This window comes from Aythya fuligula, chromosome 12 (genome assembly GCF_009819795.1).
Source record: "Aythya fuligula isolate bAytFul2 chromosome 12, bAytFul2.pri, whole genome shotgun sequence".
In the NCBI taxonomy this organism is placed as follows: domain Eukaryota; kingdom Metazoa; phylum Chordata; class Aves; order Anseriformes; family Anatidae; genus Aythya; species Aythya fuligula.
Window position 1 is genome coordinate 19,229,025 of NC_045570.1, and position 25,990 is coordinate 19,255,014.

Consider the following 25,990-nt stretch of genomic DNA (forward strand, 5'->3'; position numbering starts at 1 on the left):
ACTTGTTTGTACATACTATTATTACTTTCGTATTATCACCATTGTATCATCATTATTATTATTATTATTATTATTTTCCTGTCTTATTAAACTGTCTTTATCTCAACTCACGGGCTTCACTTTCCATTTCTCTCCCCCGTCCCAGAGAGGGAGGGGGGAGGGTGAGCGAACGGCTGCGTGGTGTTTAGCTGCCAGCCGGGTTAAACCACGACATCGATGTAACAAACCAAAGAAGTTTATTATAAACATCCTTGGGGACAAGTTCTGGCCCCAGTTAGGGGTGGGAATTTGGGACTAGAGAACCATTGTAATGTGCAGTTTGTCTTCACAGCCTCCAAACAACTTTTGAACAAATGGTGACAGTATTATATACTCCAGTCTCAGAAGAACAAGTGCTTGGACAGCAATCCTGTTCCTCAAGATCCTCCCATAACTTCCAGGGGCATAACAGCACATTGACCATTAACCAACCAGGCATATTGAGACAAAGCCCTGAGGAGTTCCAGGGAGCCTTCTGGATACGCTGCCTGCCTGCCACATCGGGCTGATCTCAGTGGGGCTAACCACTGCTCCCAGCACGTTTCTGCACTCACAGAACAGCCTCAACATCGTCTAGACTGAATCTTCATAGAAAGTCTTTGCCATGGCGTGTGCCACTTTCACCACCTTCTTCTCCTTGGCATCTGGGCCCATGTTGCTCCGGGCTAGCTTAATCCAATACTGCTCCGTCCTGGACAGATAGTCTGCATGCTTCTCATCAGGCTGAACAGATGGGTGCTGCTCCTCTCCTGGTACACAATGGGAGGAAGAGAGAAAGAGAGGTCACAAACAGCTAATGAAGTCAATCTGCTCTCCCATGTGCCAACCCGTCCGAGGCTACGCTTCAGTTTACGTGTTTAAATGTAATAACCTAAAAACCTCTCAGTAGCCAAAGAAATTTATCCTATCCCCTTTGAGAACCATGTACTATGAAAACTTTGCTGAAAATCTGACCTGGATGCCAGCAAGTTTTGTACCAAAACACACTTTATGTTAGTATGAAGTAAACATTCATCTTAATCATTACCTTCCTCATCTTCACTCTCTTCTTCAGAGCTCTCTTCTTCCTCTTCCCCGCCTTCTGCACCTTCCGTATCATCCTCCTCTTCATCCGACTCTGACTCCTCCAGCCATTCTTGTGCTTCTTTGTTTAGAAAGAAAAGAGAAGAAATAAATAACAACCTGCTTCCTACGCCCAGAAATGTCACGGAGGGAGCCAGGGCAAGGTCAGACATGCTCCTTAAGAGTCCTGCTGTATTCATTTCCCTTGCAGACCCACACACTGTACAGGGCCTGGATCTGACAGGCAGCAGGGGACGGCAGGAAGAGACCTAATAGAGTCAGGAAGAATTAAACAGCACAGGACAGCTGCAGAAAACAAGCTGGTTAATGCCAATGCTGACAAGAGTCAAGTCTCCTCCCGAGCACTTTACAGGTCCACAATTACAAGATTCCTTCCTTTCTGCCCTTTGCCTGCTACACACATGTGGACTGCGAGCTTCCAGGGCAGGGAGAAGGTTAGAACTTTTCCCCAGTGAACAAAGATGCTCTGTTTACATGCCCTGGTTTTCAAAGCAGACAGACCAGAGCTCACTCTCTGAAGTCATTGCAAATCTCTGGACAAGACAGGTTTCTGCAGTGGTACTAATTATAAGACACTGCATATCCTGTAATTCCAAGCTATTTCTTATCTAGAAAGAACCACTGTTCATATCTCATCACCATCCCTTGAGGAAACTCCACAGGTCCTTTTTTTTCTAAAATACAGCACTGCTGGAAACCACACCCTGGGCTTTGCTACACTAAAGGCATACAGACATCCCACCACCAGAGCTTACTTGGATCCATCTCCACTAGCACTTTCCATTCTTCCATCTTGTGCAGGTCGATGCTGTAGAGGTCACTGAGGGTGAACTGGCGATCGCCCACCTCAAACATTCCCCCGTACACATAGAGAACCCCGTGCTTCACTGCCAGCATGGCATTCGAACGTGGGCACGGCTCTACTTGTGGGCTCAAGGCTCCATCTTCCTCCTCCTCCTCCTCCGATTCAGACCTCTCCTTCTCTCCTGCAGGCCCAGAGATCACCTGCTTGATCGTCATGACAGTCCCATCTTCTGCCACCACTTCTTTGATTATCTCCACTGGGCCTTGCGGGGCTTGCTTCTCCACTTCTTCATCTCCAGCTCCCTCTGCCTCAGCTTGTCTGCCACGTCTTCGCTTCCTCTTCTCTGACTTGGGTCCCTGTTAATAGGAACAAGGAGCAGAGGGAGACTGCACGTGAACTGTGTGCAGCTAACAGCTCATACAGCAGTTAATACAACACTGTGGATGCTGTTGGGAGGGAGGGGGGTGAATTCAATTATTTTTCACTAGAACTGTAAGTCTCAGGTGAGAGTTACAACCTTCCACTCAGCATGAACTTCTACCAGCCATAAAACAAACAGCAGTGAAACCCCTGGAGAACCCATGGCGTGGAGTTGCTGCTTCTATCAACAGCAGCACTGCTAGAAAGAGGGAAAACAACATTTTTGCTCTCTCTCTTGCAGCTGGGCACACACGTGCACGTGCACACACACAGTCCACTGTTCTATGACAGGAGCAAGAGAAAATAGCCCACCATTTTGTGAAATCGAAACAATTGCTGGGTGCTAAATTACAGTGCATTATCAGGAAGCACTCCAGGTCTTCAAAGTACCGTACGAAAAGGCTAGAAAACAGTCAGCTAGGAAAGCAGAAGCAAACATGTGAGTGGATGTTTGCCTGTTATTATGTGATTGACTTCTCCTTTTTGAGGACAAAGCCAGAAACAGTGGGGGTGGATAGAAAGAAGTTCAACCACGTCGTTTGCACCTTGCTTCCCCCTTGAGAGTGGTTCAAACAAAGCTGAAGATCTGAGGGCCGCATTTCTGAAGTACCTATGAGCCAAGGGTTAATATTCCATCCCTTTCGGCAGCTCATCAACAATGGAGAAAAGGGGGAGGCCATTATCTCAGTGCAGCACAAGATCTTTTCAGAATAGCTTTTACCGAACTAGCTCACGTCAGACTTACACACGTGACTGGGAGCCGGCCTCTAGTAAAACACTGGAACTATGTTTTCATGCTGCTTTGCTTCATTTTGCATTACACAACAAGAGGGCACATGCAGCCTGACTCTCAGAGGAACAGGGCTGCCTCCTGAACCACTCTCACTCACGGCACAAGCATCAGGGCTCACAGGTTCCCTCTGTCCCCAGAAGTGTGAAAGCAGGGCATGGAAAACCCAAGGGGCTATGTGATGGGGAAGGACTGTGAGGAAGTTGCATGGGGCCAAAAAAGATGCTACAAACGATGAAGGAGAAAGAACTGAAGACATTTGTATTATTTTTAAAACAAGACCTTTAGCTGTCCAGGAAACCAGCGGTTTTTCCCAATGTCGTAGAAATAAATATCATTGAAGAAGTCCCCTTCGATGCTCTCCTCCTCTTCCTCATCGTGCACACCTCCAAACAGGAGGGAGCGGTTGTTGGGACCCACTGCCACGGAGAAGCCAGACCTGGGAGTGGGTTTCACTCCAGACGGGTTGAGCCGACTCCATGCCCACTTCTCTGGTAACAGATAAAAACAAACATGAGCAGCAGTAAATGGAGAAACAAAACCATTTTCGCATCTTTTCAGACCCTTCAGTTCTCCAGCAATCTTTGCTAGCATCTCCCTGATCCATTTCAGACACTCAGAACCGCACTGTGCATGCTCAACAATAACGTTAATCAGAACACCACTTGCATTTCCACTTCAATCACCCAACTAATCCTCACTTTTCTCCTACTCTTAGGAAGTAGTTATGTTTCCAATAAAAGCAAGCTCAGAGAGCTATCTTTACGGTGTGCTTCTGGAATAAAGGGGCTATTGAAAGGCGTGTACACCTTTACAGGAAGGTGGACTTCAAACCAGGATTGATTAGAGCCTTGGATACCAAGGAAAGGTACCTCAGTTACCCCATGGGGATCACATCACACCAATTTTTTCCACAGGCCCCTTCTACTACAGTACCTTACCTGGCAGCTTGCATCACTACCTCCCAAGAACAAGCACGGTTCATTGTAAGGAGACCCAAAGTTTAAAAAAGAAAAAAGTACTCAGAAGAAGGCTTGTGCTGCAAGCCCTTTGCTTTTGCTCCAATCCTTTCTACCGTGGATTTAGAGTAAATCCCTAAAATGCAGGCTGGCAGAAGCATATGCACTGGCTAGGCACTGCATTTCTGAAGGAACCACAATTTCAAAAAGCTAAACTATAAATAGGACATAATGGAAGCAGGGTCTGGAACCCAGACAATATATGTGACCAACCTGCCTCCCCGAGTCCCACTTCAAGCTGGTTGGGTTTACAGAAATCAGCCACAGCTTTAACATTTTAGAAAATCAGCCCAAAGAAGATTGTTCTACTCCTTTAGCCTAGGACAGAATACTCCCTCTCCTAAGGGAAGTGATGGAATTCCTATTTCTGAGGACACTCACAGATAGATGGGAGAAAACCACCAACCAACCAAGCACTACCCTTGGTGGTACAAGTATCCCTGTACTCAGTAATCTCACGAGATCATATCCTAATCTTCTTTCTTTAGCGTTTATAGATGGCCCATAACTACTAAGAAGAGCTTCTCAAAAGCAGGAATTTCCAGTGGGAAAAGTTCTGGAATTCCACGGATTTTCTGCCGAGAAACAGAAGAGCAGTGTTCAAAATGTCCCAGAGAACAAGAATTTCAAAATGTTGTTTTAATTCCCTCCCACACGCAAACCAAAAAAAGTCCCTAAAATATCTTTCCTTGTAGTTTTTCCTGAAGCTGCCTGTGCAGGCCAGAGCTTCTCACATCATTACGCAAGGAGCCTGGAGACCCTCCAGTCCATCTCAGACTATTCCGGGGCCAATTGGGAAATGTCAACACAGACGATGCTGCGAGCTAGAAGTGATTCTCCAAGCAAAAGTACACCCCAACCTCCCTCCGCTAACTCTGCCAGTTCCTCACAGAAGTTTCTCAAGCAGCTCCAATCCCCGAGCTGTTGCACAGTGCCAGTGCTCCCATTTACATCAGCTCTGGAACCAAGTCACCTGGAGATGAGAACTGTGACTCCCTGCAGCCTTCGGTCAGCCAGCAAGCTTTGCTCAGCAGAGACAACACAGCCTCATCTTTTCAGGCTGTAAAACGGGCTGGGAGAAGGGGACAGAAGAGTTGCGTGGCCTGCAGTCTGCAGAGGAATGAGGGGATCTCCCATTTCCCTCTGCAGAGCACAGTGGTGGGGAATGGCAGCCTGTATGTGTGATGGCCCACCCTCCTTCTGCAGCACACAGGCAAAAAAGGAGGATATAACTTCTTTAAACTCACAAAGTAACTCCCGTTTCTTCCACTCTAGCTCTTCTTTTTTAAGCTAGAGTCACGGTATATAAATGCACTTAACTACTCCTGGGAAAAAAGAAATACTTAAATCAACTCATCTGCTGTGTTTAGCCCCAAAGCAAATACTGGGGCATAGTGCTCTTAATTAAAAGGGAAATTTTGTCCTGGGTTTGGGGCTTTTGGCCTCTTATTCAACGGAAGAGAGAGTTTGCATTCACAGTCCTGCAGCATCACTTCCAGCACAGCCCTCCTAGCTGGAGCAGCAGCTTACCTTCCTCCTTGCCTGAACCTTCAGCCTTCAGCAGGAACATATCTGTATGCAGGGTGCCTTTGTCAACATCTTTCTTAATTCTCTGCAGAGAAGGGAAAGACAGGGACGTTCAGCAAAACAATTTCAATGCCCAAAACCGCAGAAGGCCCAACTCTTCAAGGCCTGGAAAGTCACCCAAATCAGGACTTGCCTTTCTGAGCTCACCACCCCACAGAAAAGCCCAAACACAGCCTGAATTTATGTGTTCCTATATATCCCCACACTGACAAAGCACACATTGTGATAGGGTCAACGAGAAGCCACACAGGTAGTCACGCTGTGCCTCCAGAGCTCACAGCTTTAGCATTCAAACCAGGGCTACTTTCTGTGATGAGCAGCAGCAATGTGAATGCCTCAGGAGGGAAGGGAGGCAGGCAGAAGGGACAAACGGAGGCTGGTGTCTCATGACTTCAAGCACGCCTCACTCAGTCCCATCCTACAAGCGAGCAGTGGGAGACGTGTAACAAACCACAGGCAACTCCTGCCTGTGCCAACCGGAGCCTCCCTCCGCTCTGTGCTCACCAGGCTGCGACACATCCTGGGGTCTGTGGGCTCAAAGTCTGCAGGATGCGATGTGAGGGCAGGAATTTGGGCACCCAGGAAAATAATTATCACAGGGGATGATTTTACAGAAGAAAGGAAGGATGGGCAGCACCAAGGAAACCCGAGATCCTGCCTTTTACTCTGCCGCAGCCAGCATCAGGTGCTCTCGAGGGAGTAATTTAACATCTGTGCCTCTGCTCCTCTAGCTGTAAGGGAGAGCAGATACCTGCTCCAAAGTGCCACACACAACTTGCAGCAGGGCTCGTAGGCCCTCTGGGATGCTGAGCAAGAAGCTCCGAGCGTTTGTGCTGCATCATTTGCACACTGAAGTTTAAGAACAGATCTGTGACCAGCAGAGCCCCAGTATCCATCCCACTCCAACAAGAGGTGACAGCTCTGCCCCACAGCACGACTGCTGCTGTCATTAACAGTATTTGAGGCAGAAAAAGAAAAAGAAGCCCCACTTCCAGCCCTACTACAGGCAACACCAGCCAGAGCAGGATCAAGCCCCAGGTGAAGTAATTAAAGGCATCATTTAAAATGCAGCTTTCCCTTGCTCCTCTCACTGGAAGCCCCTGCACTCCAGTGCTCATAGCAACGTGCACCATTTGAAAGCAGCGCTGTGCAATGCCACCCTAGGAGGTAATTTCATAACGTCATTACCCACCCATCCTTCATGCACAGCTCCTGCCTCCCTGTCATTCCCTTCCTCCTGGGGGCCATGGCATTGCTGGGCTGGATGCAGGCAGTGGATCCTGGCAGAAGCTGGGAGGGTTGAGACCAGTGCTCCAGAAGGAGCAGAGCTTTGGGTGCGTGCCACTGTGTCATCTTGTTCTTGCTGTACCCAACCCAGCGCCCTGCACTCGGCAGGTTTTGTTACTGCAGGCTACGTTGTGCTGTTATTACACAGCCCCCTGCTCCAGAAAGCACACCCTGAAGAAGGCTCTTAGGAACAGCATTCGGTTCTTAGAAAGGCAGAGAGGGAAGGGGAACAAAGTGTGTTTGAGGCACTGCACAGCAACGCTGTAACTCGGGTGATGTTGAAAAGCCCTGGGGAAGGCTGATAACGAAGCGCTGTGAGAAACAGAACGCTACTCACAGCGCAGCAAAAGGGAAGCTTCACTTAAACTCAAGCACCAGGGTCTGTCAGGGGAAATTTGTTGGGTCTTCTTGCTCTCTACACACACATAAGCATCCCATCAGCACGCTGAAAGACTCAGCCTCCACGACAGGGTATCTGTGCTGGAGAGATCCTCTTCTGTGCAGTCACATCAATGAAGTCAACAACCGCTCTGTTCTGCCTCCCATCCCGCAGCCACAGAACACCAGGCACACCAGGGACAGGAAGCCTGCAGGATGAAGCATCAGTGACAGGCCTGTTTTCTGAGGAAGGGCATACACAGTGACAACTCCTGCTGCTGCTGCCACTTTTTTAGCACATGGAAAACAAGCAAGACAACATCTTGCATTGGTCAGTAGTCCTGATGCATCCCTAGAGGAGCTGGGGACACAGCTGGAGGGGCTCAGAGCCACCCACTTTGAGCAAAACCTTGAGAGCAGGCTGCCAGGGCAAGAAGGCATTAAAACACCTTCCAGGAACAGTGCTCTGCGTACACCAATTTCACGGACTGGCAGTGCACGAATTGTGGCATCTACAGTAGTAGTTCTCAAGTTCCAAGGGCTGTGAGTCACTGCACAGAGCAGACACCGGGCTCTGACAATGTCACAGCTCTGCTGTCTCCGTCACACAGGTCTCGAGCAGCAGAAGGCACCAGCAAGCTGCAGGCTGTGGACAGCTGAGCTACAGCAGCCTTTTTCATCTGACCCTTGCTTAAACACCCTTCCAAGCCTCACCTGAGCAAAGAGCTGTGAGAGATGGGTGGAAGGAGGAGAGGAGAGGGGAGAGATGGGCAGAGGGGCTCACAGCTTGCAGCACTGAAGCACAGCACAGCGACTGCAAAGTGCATGTCTGCTAACAGGCATGGAAATGGCCTTTTTTTTCTCTTCCAATCCCAAGTAGGCTGCTGTTTGTCCTCAAATACGAAGCACAGATCACGTTCTTACGTGTAGGGGCCACACAGGCTGAGGGGTGCAGATGCACAGCTGTCAAGCACAGCAAGATGAGCACTGCCTGCACGGAAGAAGGGGAAACAACATCTATGGAGAGCTGTTGGCTTCACTATCCTACAGGCTGCGCAGGAAAACTGCATCATTTTTCTCCCGAAAACCACACGGCTCCCTGTAGTAAACACACTGCGTATGCAACATGACAAAGCTTCTTGGGCTGAGAAAACCCCAATGAGGTGGAGTGGGAGTTAGTTATTTGTTGTCAAAGCGATGCCTGTTCTCCCCAGCTCACACTGGCTCCAAAGCAGACGCTCCAGCAGCAAGCAGTACGCTGCTACTGGAGAGATCAATCCCCTCGCAACCAGGACACCCACTTGTTTGCACATACAGGTAAATTAGCAAGTTAAAAGAGCTTTATGGGCTTTAGCTAAAAACCTCCACCTCCCGTAACAGCAAGAGCCATGCCTATCCCCCTTCAAAGAGCAGGGAAACTGAAGCACGGAGAGATGTTCGCGAGCAGACTGGGACTCGGGATTCCCTGTGTATAACCTGCTAAACATGGCTAATAAAAAGAGATCAACGGTGGCAAAATACATCCAATTAAGAGAAGCCCTTAGCAGGCAGAACTGCGGAGGGAATGCTTCCCACAAGACCTTGCCGTTCAGTCTCCAGCCCTGCCACGAGCAATCTCCCAGCAGAATCCACTTCAGCTTTGCAGAGCTCACCACTAAAAGAAGAAAAAAACACACACTAGCCTACTTTGGCATCCAAAAGCCCTGCACACACGCAGTGCCAGCCCCCCCGTGGCTCGTAGGCTGCTTCCACCTGCAAGGTAGAGCAGCGTTAGCCTCCACCACCTCCCGGCTGCATTCGCCGTGCCAGTCAGGCACAGTGTGCTCACGTTGCCTAGCAATAGAGAGGTCTCGCTGCTTTATTCAGCCAAAAATGCAGCTTGCTGCAGCAAGCCCCGTTCCCAGCAAGGGAAACAGGCGAGGACATCTTTAAGATCAGCAGACGAGCGAGGCTGAGCATCTCAGGGGCTTCTGGGGTACGTTTCGGCCGGGCTGCCACCACCTTCAGCAATCCTTCCGTAAGTGACCACGGGAGTTGTCTCTAATATTCAGTCTAGAAGTGATAAACATGAACACAAGGACACCGTTGTGCTAAGGATGGTGTTCTGAAAGTCTCAGGCGTGCTCTCGTTCAATTTGTGCACCAACATCTCACCTCAGCAGCACTCAGGGTTGCCCAGTTCGCATTTCCTTTTTCCCCACTTGCGCCCTGGATATTCACTGTTTGAACATTCAAGGACAGCAAAATCGAGTGGCTGGCACAGGCAAACATGTCTGGGTACCAGGGCTCTTGTCCTGCCTCTGTCCACGAGTACCAGAGTGCCTCACACACACCGTTTGATCTTTTCTGCTTCCATTTCCCCAGCCAGGGATGATTCAGGTCACATCACGGGAATTTAGCAACACGGTAATGCCAAAAGGCATTACTGAAAACCAACCCTCCGTGGTCAGTTCTTTGACCAATTCCAGCATAGGAAGGCATGGACCAAACCTCTCTGCTTTTCCCTTCCTAGCTCACAGCGCCTGCTGCCCTGACTGAAGATGGGCAGATTGATGACTTGACCAGGGAAACATTCTGGGCTGCAAGCCAACAGTGGTTCTCGGGCTTTATAGGGCCCTGACAGCCAGCCTGGTACACAGATACCTACAATTCCACCCATAACTACGAATCTCCTGGGCCTACGTCTCTTTTTGTTTTGGCAACACGCATTATTCCCCACCACGCAGCTATTTTGGTACAGCACTTCAAAGCAGATTTACAAGGGCTAACGGGACCACGGGATATAGTGCACCAGAACTGCCCACTGCAGTTTGGTGCCTTTGCATCTCAAGAAAGCTACAGAGAAAATTCTGTCCAGTGCTTGGGTCGGTCTGTAGCTTGGCTGCACCGTTCCTGCCCCAAAATTCACCTGTGCTGCAGAAGACACAAGCAAAGCCTTTGTTAGGAATGGCACGACAGAGAGCAGCAGACTCAGCTCGCTACATTACAAAGGAAGGAGATGCATAACGAGTGCTTGTTATCGTCTAAAAGCTGTTCTCCAAGCTGGAGAGGAACTGCATCCAGCTCTTATCCTCGCACAGTGCCCTGCATAAAGGCTGAGTGCTTATTTGTCACAGCAAAAGGCTGAGGGCAGCTCTGCACTCCCCTATCCCTTCTACTTCATTTTTATAAGCTCAGAACAACACAGAGGTGTGCAACAGAGCCCACCCTCGTAAAGCAGAGCAGAACTGCAAACATGCGTCAACTTTTGTGTTTCCACAGGGCTCGGTATGCACCTGAAACCCAGCTACTGCCAGGAGCCGTAAGAGATCCACACCTGGCAGAGCATGCAAGCTTCCCCCAGCCTCGAGAGTGAGGGAACGAGTCAGAGACAGGAAGCAGACAAAGCCCTTTTGGGTAGAAAATGCCTTCGTATTGTTACTGCTATTTAATCAAATGCGCCTCTGAGGAGTTAGAGCCCTAAGCGCAGGCCGTGAGGAGGCACAAATGCTTCTAAATATACAGACAGACTACTCTCCTCTTCCCCTGCTTTTCTTCTTTGTTCATTTATTCACATCAGAAGAACAACGCGTCCTCCTCCCCCAGCGATGCACTGCTGGAAGCGATGCCTTTCCACGGAGACAGCAGCAGCAGGATCCGGGTCTTCAGTCTGCGTTCGTAACATTAAAAGCTTTCGCAGGAGCCTTTTGCTCAATGAAATATTTACTTCCTCCATCCCAGCATGGAGACAGGGATACTTGGTCAATGAGGACATATGGTCTAAAGGCCTACCCGGTATAAATTACCGTGATTAACAAAGCAAGAAGCAGAGCAGAGGAAGCCTGGTGCTCATCAAAAGTCTTCTTTGGCTTATTGAGTTTGCTAACTAGTGCTGCTGCCTTAACTCTTTCCCTGATCCAAGAAAATACGAGGCTCCTGCAGTGCTGCCACACAGATGAGTACTGCCCAAGAATGCCTTAAGTTGGCAATAACCACTACCATTGTCAAAAAATGCTGTTTCTTCCAGTTGCTTATTCCTACCTCCGTAACATCACCTCCTCATGCTGGATTAGATTAGAAGGAAAACTATGTTAGTTTTAATCAAGGTCGGCTCCTCGGTCAGGACAACTGAATGAACAAAGGGACAGTTAGAAGACAAGAGGCCACTTTTGGTAGCAGTACTGGCTCACAGCAGCCTGAACAACCCTGTGTATGAACACTGCAAGGGCACAATTGCACAATTGCTCCAAGCTGGCACACCCACAGGCTAACTTGCACTCGTTACTGGTGGTTTTTGGACATCTGGCAGCTGGCTGAGGAAATATCATCAGCCAGAGCAGTGGCAAGTTACACAATGTGATCACCAAACCTTGCACTGGAGACAACACTTGTGAAACAGAGCAGAGGGAAGGAACAGAAGAGATTTGAATTCCACTCTCCCACACGCTAAGCCCACTGCTCTCTCCTGGCAGTCAAAGCACAGAACCCTGCAACCACCACAGGTCAAGACCATCGCTTTGGCCCTAATTAGGCAATTTGAATTTGTCACATTTCAGTTTTCATTTTAGCCCTTTAGCTTTTCCACCAACTGTTCTGTTTGTCATTTGGGAAGCGCTGCACTGCCTTACCACAAAGTCCCTCCTACCTGTTTGGAGTAGCCTCCGTAGATGATGACGCTGCCCTCAGGAGTGGTAGCCATTTGACATCCCGATCTCGGAGCAGGCGCAATCCCCGATGGAGACAGCTTGCTCCAGGTGAAGGAGTCCAAGTTGAAGGCATATACATCATTATAATAGATGTAGTCTCTGCAGAGGGCAAATTGGCACACCGTGAGGTTTTGCAATAGCCATCATTTAGGACACGATAAAACATCACTTCAGGAACAGCACCAGGAACCTCTGAAGAGGTGCAACACCTTATTCAACTCTTTGCATTTATGGCTTTTTCTCCTGCTGTAGCCATGGCAATACACAGAAGATTTGTTCAGCTGAAGGTTACTATTTCAGTGCAACAATATGCGTTTAACAAAGCTCCTTTAAGCAAGACCTCTCTGGGTTCTTTTTTTACCTATGTTATTCCTTACTACAACAGAGCTTTCATCAACTCTTTCCAGGAAACACAAACCAAGGTGACTTAAACCAGAACACAAAAAGATCAAAACAGATTAATGCTATGTCTGTCTAGGGGGTGAGGGAAACAGTAAATATGTATATACACACACACACACACACGCTCTCTTTCAACTAGCCAACTCACATACTGCTAGTGGAAAATGCCCTGCACCGGTTAAACTGCCAAGCACTTAGCCAAATCTGGGGTAGGCTTTACAACTTGTGCTGTGCTCCCAGGGACTGCACTTATGCAGCTTAGCATCTCTGAGAAAGTATGTAGCTCAGCTCTCTTCCCAGTCCCCATGACAGAGTAGCTGTGACCTCACACGGTATGCTAGAGCGTACTGGGGAAGATGCTTCTAGGAAGAGAAGGCTCTTTGATGGGAGGCAGAGGCCAAAAGGGATGTACTCAGCTTTAGTTACGAGGATGAGGAGTTACTTCAGTGATTATCTAAGTGACACAGTGGTTTCTCCAACACTTGAAGGTTTTAAAAACAAGATCACTTCTCTTTCTAACATAAAAATACAGTTTGCTAACTATTGCTAAGGAAAATCCTTATATTAAAGCCCAGCTTCCCGTTGCTCGTGAAATTCTGTTGTTTTTGTTGCAGAGGACTCAAAACTACCTATCATCCCGCAGTAACCCACCTTGCACTCTCATGGAAACCTCCAAAGAGGATCAGCTGTCTTTTGCAAGCAACCATTCGATGCCCACTTCTTCCAGAGGGACCTCCTGATGCCCTGAAAGACAAAGAAATTCCACTCATCAGCAGAGTTCCCTTTCCTCTTAGTGGGCCCGTCCAACCATGGGGGAACTTCGCTGCCTTAACACAGATGCATGCTTTTTTCCAGAACAGTACGTGTGCTCTGCCTCTAACACTTGGTATTTGCCACACAGGCATTCTGCAGTAACAGCTTTATTCCTAGGGATAAGCCATCTAGTCTCTAACAGCACCCAAGATTTGAAGTCTTTTCTGCTATGACTCAGGAGGCAATTTTTCAGGAGAGTTTAATGATTAGCAGTTAACTCCCACAACTGCAAGAACAGCACTCCAGACAGAGATGTTTTCTCTAAGTACCAGGTAAGAGCCAGAGACTGGCTTTGACATCCACTCTCCTTCAGTGTCATAGGAAATGACCTATCCACACCCTCTTCACTCACCTACCTGCAGCTAGGATATACCATCAAGCCAGTGAGAAGAGTGTAAATCACTTCAATTTCCTCAAGAACAAAGGCACTGCAGCCAAACAAGTTATCGTTATTATCTTCCTTATTACAGGAGCATCGCTGCTCTGCTCTATTCAAGGCTGCATGACCTTTCAGTTAAATATGCCACTTCCATTTCCAGGAACAAACAACATCACCCCATCTGTCACATCCAAAAGCTTCTGGCAAAGCCAGGCAGCTGGCAAAGGCATTCCTGAGAGGCAATGAAGATGCACCTTCCTTCATGTTCATCCACAGGCAGAGCTTCACAGGAGACAGAGAACAAAGAAGCCTTCAAGATCTCTCAGAACAAAGGAAACTTCAGGCCAAACGCAGAGAAAAAAGGGTTTTTGCTTTGTGTGTTCTCTGCCCCAGGGATTAATCTATCACATTTTCAGTCTTGCTGAGGAGCCTCCCAAAGCACACGCAGTTAGCACCACCTAACCCAAAAAGATTTCCCGATAGGCAGCATCAACACGTGTTAAATGGTTCCAGGAGCAGGGCCTAGAAGCCAGCTCTGCACTGAAAACAACAAAACCTAAACCCCCAACCCTACTGCTCTGCTTTTGACTGGCAGCGGGTAGCTGTAAAGAGCAGTGATAGATTTCTGTGGAGAGAGAAAATGAGAGCCCTTATTCACCATCAGAAATGACAATCTCACACCAGCCCTAATGAAGAGCTCCAAGCAGAACAGCAGCATTCGGGTACGCCTGAATTAATATTGATTGCTTGGACTCTTTATTCTAACAGAGAGTAGGGTTTTCTAGGCAGTTACTGGATTTTTAAGTACCACCCTGCAGAACATCACCTCTTGTATTAATTTCATCAAGATCTGAAATCATTTTCTCTTCTATAACAAAGCTTCCATGTTATTATTCCAGAGGATGGCACCTTTTAAAATCTGCTTTTTTTTTCTTTTTTTTTAAAGGAAAAAAGGAATCAGAAATCTACATTAACAATAAAACCTTGTTCTCAGAGAACATCTTCTGCCTTGCTTCTCAAACACATTTCCTGCAAGTCAAAAATCAATTCTGAATGGTAAAACGTTTATTCACTGATGCATGTGTTTTAATAAACAAGTTCCCACAAGCATACAATTAACTCTAAGTCACAAACAAAAACATCCAGGCTGGGGCCTGATCCGAATTCAGAGAAGTCTCACTGGCACCAGCATCAATTGCTCTCAATTATAAGGCACTTCTCCACTTTCCTTAGGCAAGCAATACGAGCTACAAGAGCAGATGCTGAAACAATTTCAGAAGGCCTCATCCTGCGCTCTAATTTGCCATCTCAGCTTCCTTGGCTTCAGCATTACACACCGTACAGGAATCGGCTACAAAGGCCTGTTTATACACTTTGATTTAAGGAGGTGCCCTCTACACTAGCCACAACTGCTCTTAGGAAGTATTTTTACATAGACCAGTTCATACAGGTCCTTCTTCCCCAAACACGGCGCTGTAAAAACGCATGACACAGCCAAGCAAGAGTGGCAGCAGCAAACAGCCACGCTGCCACTCCAGAAGGAGCCTGCTGCTAGCTTGAAGCCTTGATTCCCGAACGCAGACTGTCTCTTCTTACCTGTGTCACTGCTCATGGCCCAAAACAAACATTCTGGAAATGGCTTCGCTGACTTTATGATTAATAGTCTACTTCTTGGGGTTGACACCAGAAAGCAGACATGTGGGAGGGAGCTGTAAATTCTCCAGACTTTTTTTAAAAATAGATCAAAAGATAAGTCTGGATAAGGACTGGCTCTACACATGTAAGCAGAAGTCTGATCAAAACTGCTCCATAAGGAATTTGCTTTTGCTTGTGGAGTTACTCTGGGGCTTATAGTAATGTTACAGACCTGAATTCAGCCCCCAGATTCAAGAATTAATGACTTGCGTGTCACAGTGTCTACAGGCTGCGTGAGTGAGCTACCTTTTAATTCATTCCTCCATCCAAAGGAAGTTCAGAAGAATCCCCATACCTTTCCATTGGAAAAAATAAAATAAAATGATGATGATGCACAGAACATCCCAGTAAGTGGGCATTTCAGTACGAAGCATTTTTATTCTCCAGTACACAAGGCAGCTGAAACCCAGGACTTCAGTGTTCTGTATTTTATGGTTGTAAATGCAAACGACAAGTATTCTGTTCATTGGCATGCAGACATTACACCCATATGTTTGTATACTTATTTAGGAGGTACACAAGTGAAAACACAATTGCCATAAGGCACGGAACCCCCAAACCAAATCCTTTGCAAAGTCAATCAACAGTCATACATTTGGATCTTCACCTACCAACGAATAAGCTCACAAGCTCAATTCTGGACTGCCAGAGGAAGTCTGCACCAAATTACCCATCTCTTCTTTATGCACCAAAGCACCTTTCTACCTTATGCTGCAGGATCTGATCTTCCTGGTGACAAAGAGCACACGAGCAAGAACAGTCATCAGTCATAAACAAACCTGTGCTGAAAGGCATCCTGCACTGCAGCGACTGCTCCACTTCTCTCTGTAAACAGCGTTAAACATACACTTGTGAAATGCTACCCTGAAATATTTATAGCACCACATCTCACCAAACTGTGAAGTATCATCAGCATTCCAGAATTAAAGGCAAGGGAGCTATCCAGGTTCATAAGCAAGACAAAGAACTACACAGAGGAGGGATCCGCCAGTTCCCAAGTACAACCCCAACGTGTGACACTCCCCATCTCTCTTCGAGGGAGTGCACTGGGCCACACGGCGCTAACAGAAATGTTCTCTCTAGGAAGGAATGAGGCAATTAGATTAAAATATTGCTTAGCTCTAAGGCAGAGTAACAAACTCATGAGTTGACACAACCTCATGGATCACAAACATGATAAGGTGGTCCCAAAGTCAGTTACTGGCACGTCTTCTAACCGGCTGGGATTTGTTGCATTTGGGCCATCTTCATGCACACAAAATGCAAGTGAATATAGCTGCCTGCAGTTTTTAACTGTCGAGCTGACTGACAGGACTGTGGTTCTGCCCTAGGAGATACTGGAGATCCATTTCCCCAGCAGCCTTTGTGTAGACATGGAACAGGGGTGAGTTACTCAAGGTTTTCTCTTCAAAAAGTGTTTTACAGTCAAGCTTCTTACGGCACCAGGACGGTCTCTGGCACAAACCGTGGGCCAGGAAGGACAACATGGTTGTCTAAAATCTAAGGTGTGGGGCTGAAATAACTAGAATGAAGTGCAATGCAGTATATGTTAAAAATCAAGGGTTTCAAAAGCCCCAAGAAATCCCTCGCACAACTCAACAATCATCTCTGTCCTTTCTTCTTCCCCTCCCCAGGCTGACTGTCATCATGATGCTGTATGGAAAAACAGAGAGGCAGCAGAAACTTGATTTTCACACTCAGCCAGGTTAGCATTAAAACAAAGACATCCTCTCACAGCCTCCTCCACCAGATCCCTAATTAATGCAGCTCTTGGAGCTCTGCCCGAGGACGGGGAGGAGATGCACTTTGTTTTATTCGAACACTGGAACCAGGGCAGGAGTGTTTTCAAAATTATGGCAAGGCTGAAGGACAGCTGTCCACCCAAATGCCCCAGGAAGTTCAAACAGAGTTGATCCTGCACGGGGCAGGGAGGAAGGAAAGATCACCTCCCCAGGGCACTTTCACTCATAGAATTTACGATGCTCACTTCAGAAATGTCAACCCATTTACCTACTAAGAGACAGCAAAGCATCACTGTCTCCAAATGCATCCTTCCACTGTGTCACGGCAGCCAACGTGATGTGACCACCAGCACCCAGGGATGGAAGGCAGCTCTGGGTGGCTGGAAAAGCACGGCACCTAGAACTTGCTTCTGCTTATCACAGGGGCAGGAGCTCACCTCACCAACCTGTTTCCCTCCTCCCTAACCATAATAACCCATCACAAGCTCCGAACAAGTTCTCTTGCCATGGTTTAGTCCACCTGGGGCCAGGGACTGCTGGTGGTGTCCTGCAACTTGCAGCACGTGCAAACTTCATGCCCTGCTCCAGGGTGGGAGCAGAGGCTCTTGCAGTACACCCAGCATCCCTGAGGCTACTGTACCACATGAGATAAGATACAGGCTGAGCTGAGCCTTGTAACTACCTGATTTCATCTTCCCAAGCAGGTCAGGCACTGCAGCATTTGGTTCAGGAGTGGATAACCCTAAATCAGCTCTACAGCAACGCATCTGCAAATGCACAGGAGAACAATTTGCGCCACGGCTGGTGGAACTAACGAAGCCTCATCTGGATTCTCTGATGGCTCACAAGAAACAATCTCCCGCCCTCGCTCTCCCTGCAGCTGGGTATTAACACTGCTCTCTGGTGAGGAATTTTTTCAGCCCAGAGTTTGGTTGAAATGTCAACCCTTTCTCTCAGCAGGGACTCGATGGGGATCATCACTTCCTCTCCCCCGCCTGCGTTCACGAAGCTGGTAGGGCCGTAATACATTCGAGCTCCATCCCCTTTATTTGGCTGAGGCTGAGCAAGGGATTCAGAAGTTATTTTGGGGGAGCCGAGAGGGGTACAGTCACTGTCATTCCGTCAGCTTCTGCCTCACAACAACAGGCAGAGCAGCCTGCACGCTGACAGCTCTTTTTAAGCCTTGCACCTCTTACAGAGCCCTCCATCATCCTGGAGAGTTGCTCTCACCCCCACTTCTCAAAGCCAAGCAGGGCTCACTAGAGTAAACCCGGCTTCCTGTAACATGACAAATTACAGCTGCTATTAGATTAACGCTGCCAGGTCTGGAGCCAAGAATCACACTGACAGACAGGAACCAGCCGCTGAGGAGCAGAGCAGTTTTCCCTCAGCCTCCCAGAGGTACTCAAAAGGATGATCCCCAGACTCTCGCAGAGCTGCTGCTGCCAGGATACTGCGCTGTGGAGCATCCTTTCAACCCTGCATGGTTCAGACTCCTTGGGATTTTTCGCTCTTTGGCTCCCCTACACCTTCCACGCCAGAGCCCCTTCCGTGCTACGTTAACATTAGCAAAATTAAACCTCCCAATTCCCCTCGTCAGGCAATCCCAGTGCTCCCATTTTACAGGGGGGTGAAAGGCAGACAGGCACCAGGCACGATGAGTCACTGCGTGGCCTCAGGCATGTGCCAAGGCAGAGCCAGGGCATCCATTTCTGCATAGCTCAGCCCTGAACCACCCTCTCGATTACCGCACGAGAAGAGACAGGCACAGATGACAGGCACCTGCACTTTGTAAGCAGGGCAAGAATTGATCAGCCCAGGCAGATTTAGGGCTTTCCATGAGAAGCAAGAACAAGGAGTTCACGCTCAGGAGCTTGAAGGGTCAAACAGCAGATGAGTAAACATTTAAAAGCTGCTGCTTTCCCCAGTGGCACCTCAAGGGTCAGCTGTGCAGGAGCTTCAGCCCAGCCAAGGCTGTGTTCTGGCTAATTCTGCAGCCAAGACAATCCCAAAGCCCAAAAGAAAGTCTGAGTCAAAGTCAGAACTAGAGCCACATCTCTTGCCTCTCAGTTTTACCAGGTGACCCACCAGAACTCTTCCTCTCATGTGTAAATATGAAAAACCTAGAAGCTAAAGGTTAAAGAAACATTATCAGACTTTGGGCCAGATCCATGGAAGATATTTAGGTGCCTTTACTCCTGTAAAACATTTCCAGGGCTTCTGGCACGTACTTACCCTGATGGGTCTAAATTACTGGTTTATCCCAAGGAATCTTTAGACAGAAAATGCCAGTTATCAGGAGTGAACTTGGCTTTATGGAGAAGACAAGCTGTCTTCTCAAGCAATGGTAAAACTGGGTGAGATCCTTTAAGGTCTAGTACAGCCCAGCCACGAGCACAGTCCCAGATGGAGCTCAAATGGAGCAATCACTCATGATTTCAAGTTGGATACCTACACTCAGCATGGCTAGGAAGACACAGTGCTGTTCAGGATACTCCTTTCTTTAGCTACATAACACCCAAACACACCCATGCTCCAAAAGTCACTTAATAAATAAAATGGCTTTTGTCCTCAATGGGCTTGGAGCACATCTCCCATTTGCACTCCTTTCTGGAGGTTGTCCTCTCCACTGTTTCCAGCATGGGCACCTCTGTACTTGAGGGACAGATGGGAAATCACAGCACCACAGCAGGAACCAAGTTCAGACCATGCTGACACAGTTCCTCATGAGGTCAACACCGTTGACTCGAGAGCACACCACTTACTTGATCTGCTCCCAGGTCTTGGTAGCCAAATGCAGGACCCAGAGATCCTTGTAATGGTAGAACTGCTCCCCATTGGGAGATGCAAACTCCCCGCCGAACACCCAGAGCTGCCCACCAGCTGTGGGCACCACCGCTGCCTGTCAGGAGAAGAAGGAAGAACAGGATCAGACAAGAGTGCAGGAACCAGGGACAGGAGAACATTATCAGTCAGAGGCACAGTTGCCATCAAATACCAAGGAGTAAACAAGTACTTGGCAAAAGCAGCTTGCTGGGACTGAATGAAGGGGAATTTTCAATGTAAGCTCCTCATTGTGTGGCACACCTTCCCCATGGCACAGGAAGGTGAGCCAAGGAACTCACTTTCAAGCTTCTCTAAGAAGTATCTTGGGATTTGGTTTAAGAACATAGTTCAAATCTTTCTGTTCAGCAAAGGAAATCTCTCCACTGCTAAGGTTCAGCAACATTTCACCCATCCTTTAGTCACGTGAAAAGCATCGTGCAGTAGCCATACTGGTGGATGTTGAACCCCAGGCCATCAGGGGAACAGGGGCACTTCCTGACTCTAAAGTGCATGTAACATCCCAACACTGGGCAGGCACAGTAAGGCAGGGAGAAGTCTTTTGGAAAAGGCCATGAAGTGCATGAACGCCCTTTACACACCACCATTTTTTGTAGATTATGAAACAAAAAACAGTTCAGAAGCCAAGCTGCAGTGCAAGTCCAAACCTGACGCTTTCCAAGACCTGAAAGGCATTACTGCTCTTATCTGAAGGAAAAAAATAAACACAGAAGGAAGTGTGCAGTATTTGAACAAAAGGAGACTGTTACTGCTTTGACTGAGGCAAGCAGCAGAGAGAAGAGTATCAAAGGGATTTGTTTTATTATTTTTGCACAGAGCAGCATCAAAACACCCTGTTGCCACACAAGCTGACAGTTACGAGGCAGGAAGCAGAGAGCAAGACTCCACTTAGCTGGAATTATCCGCATAGGGACTACGCAGCAAAAGGCAGGAATCCCAAAAAGGAATCTAAGCTTTTTTCCACACTTTTTTTTTTTCCAGGGTACCCTCACGAATCAATATTGTTATCCCAATTTATTTAGAAGGGCTTCATTACCTGCCTGTCTTTTCCAGCAAGCAGCAAAGATTTCTAGCATTAAACGTATGACCATGCCCTGACACAAACCAGCCCGTACATGCTACAATTAAACCTGACACAACACTGGGTGTGTTTGCAAGCAGGGTTTGTGGGAACATGAAGTTAGCTAAGCAAAGGGGATGCACGCCTGATTTTCAAGGGTATCTAGTGATTAAAAACTTAAGTGAAGGTACAGACAACAGCCTGCTCATACTTGCGTGTGACCTTGTGAAGAGCTGGCTCTGAATTCATTACACAGCCAGACCTTTTCCTCAAACAGCTCAAACTGACAGCAGCCATCCATGGCTATTCTGCTGTTGTATTGAGCTGATGTAATGAAGCCAGCATAAGTCAGAGGACTGTGTGTCAGAGACCAGAGATGACAAATAAGACTGAAAACATGCATAGACATACTCCTATTTACCTTTAAGCTAATGCAGAAAACGTGTTAAAAATAAAGTCACAGGGAAGACAACAAGCCATTCAGCTGAAGAGGCTGAACTGTCTCCTGTGTGACTGTAATTAATTATCAGAGAGAAAACTTATTGCTGAAGCACGACTCCTCTGGTATGTTTCTCATTTTATATCTGCTGTAATCCAGTTGCAGCTCCCTGATGCACAGCCTGCTCGCTCAGCTCTGATCCAGCTTCTAGACAGCCACCTGCTGGCTACCAACACACAAACAAGAGCCTCTCAACTCCACACCCACCAGGCAACCTCCTTCCTTTTCACCTCAGGGAACAAGTGTTTGAATTTCTGGCCTTCTTGTGGAGTTTGGCCTCCGAAATCAAGATTTTAAGCACCACAAGGTTGCCCAAATATCAAGTCAAAGACTTTCTTTTTAAAGAAAGCACACGCAGCTCAGAGCAAGACTTTCATTAAGGCACAGAGTAATGAGGGAATATGATCCTAGTCAGGGTATGGGATTTTACCAGGAAGCTCTAAAGAGCTTTGGCCACAGGTAGGAAAATAACATTCGCTTCCTGTATGGCAGCTTTTCAAATGTACCAGTCACTGTACCAGTCACCCAGCCACTTGCTGCAACAGGCAAGATAATCTATCTGACAGCTGGCGAGGGCCAAAACCTGCAAAAAATACAAGTCTCTGATCCAGTTTCTGTGCGCAGGTGTTCACATAAACAGAAACAAATCCTTCCACATCACAACCAGCCAGCGATGCTCATCACAGAGGCATCAAAGAGGTAAGGTCTAGGGGAGTTTCATGATATCCCAGAGAAAATTCAGACAATTTTGTCTGAATTTGCAGACACCGAAGAAAAATGGCCCACGTACCATGGAAAAAATAATCACAAGCCAAAGGCAGGACACATCACAGAGCATCTGGGACACTTGGCAAAGCCCAACTGCTACGTGCTATCAGGGATACCTGACACTGATGGGTCTTTCACACTGCTGGAGTGGTGGGATCTGTAGTGCCCACAGAGGCAGGCCTGTCAACACTAATCATGCACAGCCACTCATAGCACTGTGGCCAAATTCTAAGTTACACCTGACCAGCGTTTTGAAAATCCAATGCTATCCTGAAATTTTGGATGGTTGAGCTTGATCCCATGTAGTGCAGCACAACAGCCCATCTTCAGAAGAGCCTCAGCACAAGAGAAATGACACCACTGGCAGCCCATTACAAAGGGAATGCAGAGAAGCCAGAAAAAAACCTCTGGTAAAAAAAAATAAGTCTTTAGGACTGCGTTAAAACCATTCCAGCTGCTGCTTTGGCACCCTGCACCTTACCTGGTGAGCACATCGCCTTGGGGGTGGGTTGGGGATCTCTAGTTTAGTCCAGCTGTTCTTCCTGATGTTGTAAACATACAGTTCATTATAGAGGTAGGTCTGTTAGAGAGGAAAAAAAAAAATACAGATCACCACAGCTCTCCATTGGACAGGATCAGTCTGTCCAAGCACAGGCACCCCGAGGGTTATCTGTGAGTTAGGCAGAGAAGGTATGCAGCTCCAGCTTCCCATTCAGATTTGTGGAATCACAGCATGATTTAGGTTGGAAGGGACCTTATCAATCATCTACTTCCAAGCCCCCTGCCATGGGCCAGGACACATTCCACTAGATCAGGTTGCTCCAAGCCCCATCCAACCTGGTCTTGAAAAGCAACAGCTCATCAACTTCCATCAGGCAGGGAAGGAGGGCAACAACCTCCTCCACTAAACTGGACTGTTCCTTCCCAAACCCTTGGTTAAGACTCTGACAGCTTGAGGTATCAGTGCTTAAGAAGCTGGAGCTTAATACAGCTCTGCAAGTTAAAGTTGTCCAAACTGCTGCTCAACTCCAGAGACAGTAACAGCTTAAGGTAGTGAAGCAAACAGAATTAGTTCAGCACATCACATGGGATGATCCTCAGGGGGCAAATAACACTGGGAGGCTTGAGTTTTCTAACTACAGTCTGCACTTCTCAGGACTGAAAAGGCCAATGTGTCTCCAGGAGCACAGTAAACACGTGCAACTTGCAGAAATTCAGTAAAGCATTCCCACTTGCAATTATTTGCTGCTGTACACATCTCCAAGGCAAGCAAACCCTTGCCAGCTGCAAAACTGCAGAATTATCTCGCTTTGGAAGGTGGAAGGCTGAGATTCTTCAACAGTTATCAAAAATGAGGGTCAGAGATGGCTACTATTAAGTCTGGAGAAATTATGAAGCCCTGAAATATTGATGCCGAGACAATCACTCTGACTCCTTAATGGGTTCTAGCATGTCTCCTTCCTGCCAACTGTTCAGGCATGAGACAGTATCACAGCAGAATTAAAAGGCTATTTTGCTCTCATTCAGGGACGAATACATATTTTATGACAGCTGCTTTGAATCTTCGCTTCAAATGAGACCCATGCAAATTACAGTAAAAGGCAGGGGGAGTGCAGAGGAAAAAAAAAAAAAAAAAAAGAAGAAAAAATTGAAGTATACATTACTTTTTGGCCATTGAAATATTCACCTCCAAAAAGGATCAATTCGTCTTTCTCAGGGTGAGCAGACAGGGAGCCATTCAGCCTGCAAACAAAAGAAGGATGACCAAAAGAGTAGATGTTAAGACTTGTAAAACTCAGAAGCTTGCAGCCTTTAACTCAGCTAGCATTAGCACCTCAGCCCTCTAGACACAAAAGTCTCTCCATCAGCTGCCAAATTAGTAGGCTGTGATATTCACCCCAGGGTGAAAAACTCCCCAAAGAAATTAACTTCTTAAAAACTTTCAGCAAGATTAATTTGACACTGTCTGAAACCTTCTCCTATTTTAGGAGCACACGTTACACTGTCATTTAACATGCCTTCTGACGTGAGCTCTTGAATTTTAATGTTGGCGTGTCGAGAACAAAAATTAGTTTTATGAGGGTACATAACTAAGTAGAACTGAGCTGTCTCACATCAACTTATCTGCATCATTCTTCTGCAGTCACCACTGCTCACCACTTATCCCACCAAAGTACTATTCACTGTTTGGAGACTGACTTGTCCCTCCATGTGGGAGGAAAAAGATATCACACAGAGGGGTTTTTAACAAGCTACATCAAACAGACATACAGAACCTAGCACCACCCAGGCCTACAGATCAAGTGTCTTGTCCCTCACAGCATATCAAGTGTCTTGTCCCTCACAGCATATCCTTGTGAATCCTTTCAGCTTCCTAGCCCAAATCCAAAGGTTCCTCTTAACTCTCATTTTGCAAAGCCCTTGAACTTACTAGTGTTTTGTCTCCTTAGCTGTACTGGTGGGATGATTAAAAAGGGTTTTTAAGACTAAAAAAAATGTGTTTGGTCACATTCTTAACTCAGGGATTCAGTATACCATGTATTTTATAACTCCAGGTATCAGCCAAGCCAGACATCATGCTCTCAGCAAGTAACTTTACATAAATAAATTTCATCAATAGCTGTATAACTGATGGCCAAAGTCCCACACAACCTCTTACCTGGGTGAGGGCGGTGGGCAGGCTGTCTCAATTACTTGGGTCTTTTTAGCATCTAAACTCTGGAATTCTGCTATCAGGGCTTCAAGATCCTCCTGAAAATAAAAACAGACATAAGTTCCTTGATAAGCACAGAACCACTTGCACACCATACAAAACCAGTGTTCGCTCCCTCAAATATATGCTACAACCCAACTTGTCATCTTCTTTGTCTGCAATGGAAAACTGCCCAAAATGCATGGAAACTCTTGTCTACTGCCAGTTTATACTTTAGCTGGAGTGAAACCTACACGTATTTTTTACTTCCTTCCAGGAAATATTTCCTTCCAGGAAATAAAAATTAGATTTAAATCTGCCTCCAACGTTGCAGACACACCGAGCATTGAGGGCACAAGCAGGCCGGCAGCTAGGGGGAGTTTCTGATCCAAAGTCTCTCCGACAGCCCCGTGCTCACCACCTCCATCAGCCAACCCCTCCCTGGCAGCAGCTGCATCCCAGCAAACTTCCAAAATCTGGGGATTTCTTTCCCCCCTGCAGCCTGGCAGCAGCTCTCCCTGCAGCCAGCACAGGCACAGCGCCGGCGCCTTCCCTGCCTGCAGCTGTGCACAAGGCTGCACTCACGCAGGGAGCACTGAAACATTTTCCTTCGCTTTTAAGGCCCCGAGAAAAGGCTGGGGGAGATGGAAGGCAATTTAAATCACCATTTCTCGTTCTCGCACCCTCCTTTTTCCCGAGGTGCCCTCAGCCACGCGCCCCTCCACTTTAGCCCTCCCTTCCAAGGCAGCAGCGCCCACAAAACCCCCCGAGCCCCTCGCCGCCCCTCACCTCCTCCTTCCTGGCTCTGCGGGACACCTTCCTCTCCATCTTGGCCGCCGTCTTCTCAGCCCCTTTCCCCTTCTTCTCCCGCTTCCCCTTCTTCCCCATGGCGCTAGGCCGCGCGGGGAGCACCGCGCTCGCCTCGCCGCCCTCGCCGCCCTGGGTGCACCGCGGGGCGGGCAGCGCCGCCGGCCTCGGCCCGCTGCTTCCAGGCCCCGGCCCGC

General features: G+C 47.6%; 1 protein-coding gene across 1 annotated transcript; it reads right to left on the bottom strand.

Moving 5' to 3' along the window:
- Positions 1–223: 223 nt before the first annotated feature.
- On the bottom strand, positions 224–25,944 carry KLHDC4 (kelch domain containing 4). Its single transcript, XM_032195852.1, has 12 exons — positions 25,776–25,944; positions 24,954–25,045; positions 23,959–24,037; positions 22,776–22,874; positions 19,889–20,025; positions 13,146–13,238; positions 12,032–12,191; positions 5,687–5,768; positions 3,420–3,628; positions 1,878–2,283; positions 1,067–1,183; positions 224–788 (listed from the first exon to the last, which is right to left on the bottom strand). The coding sequence occupies exons 1-12, from the start codon at positions 25,872–25,874 to the stop codon at positions 613–615; spliced, it is 1,749 nt and encodes a 582-aa protein (XP_032051743.1). The 5' UTR covers positions 25,875–25,944; the 3' UTR covers positions 224–612.
- Positions 25,945–25,990: the final 46 nt, after the last annotated feature.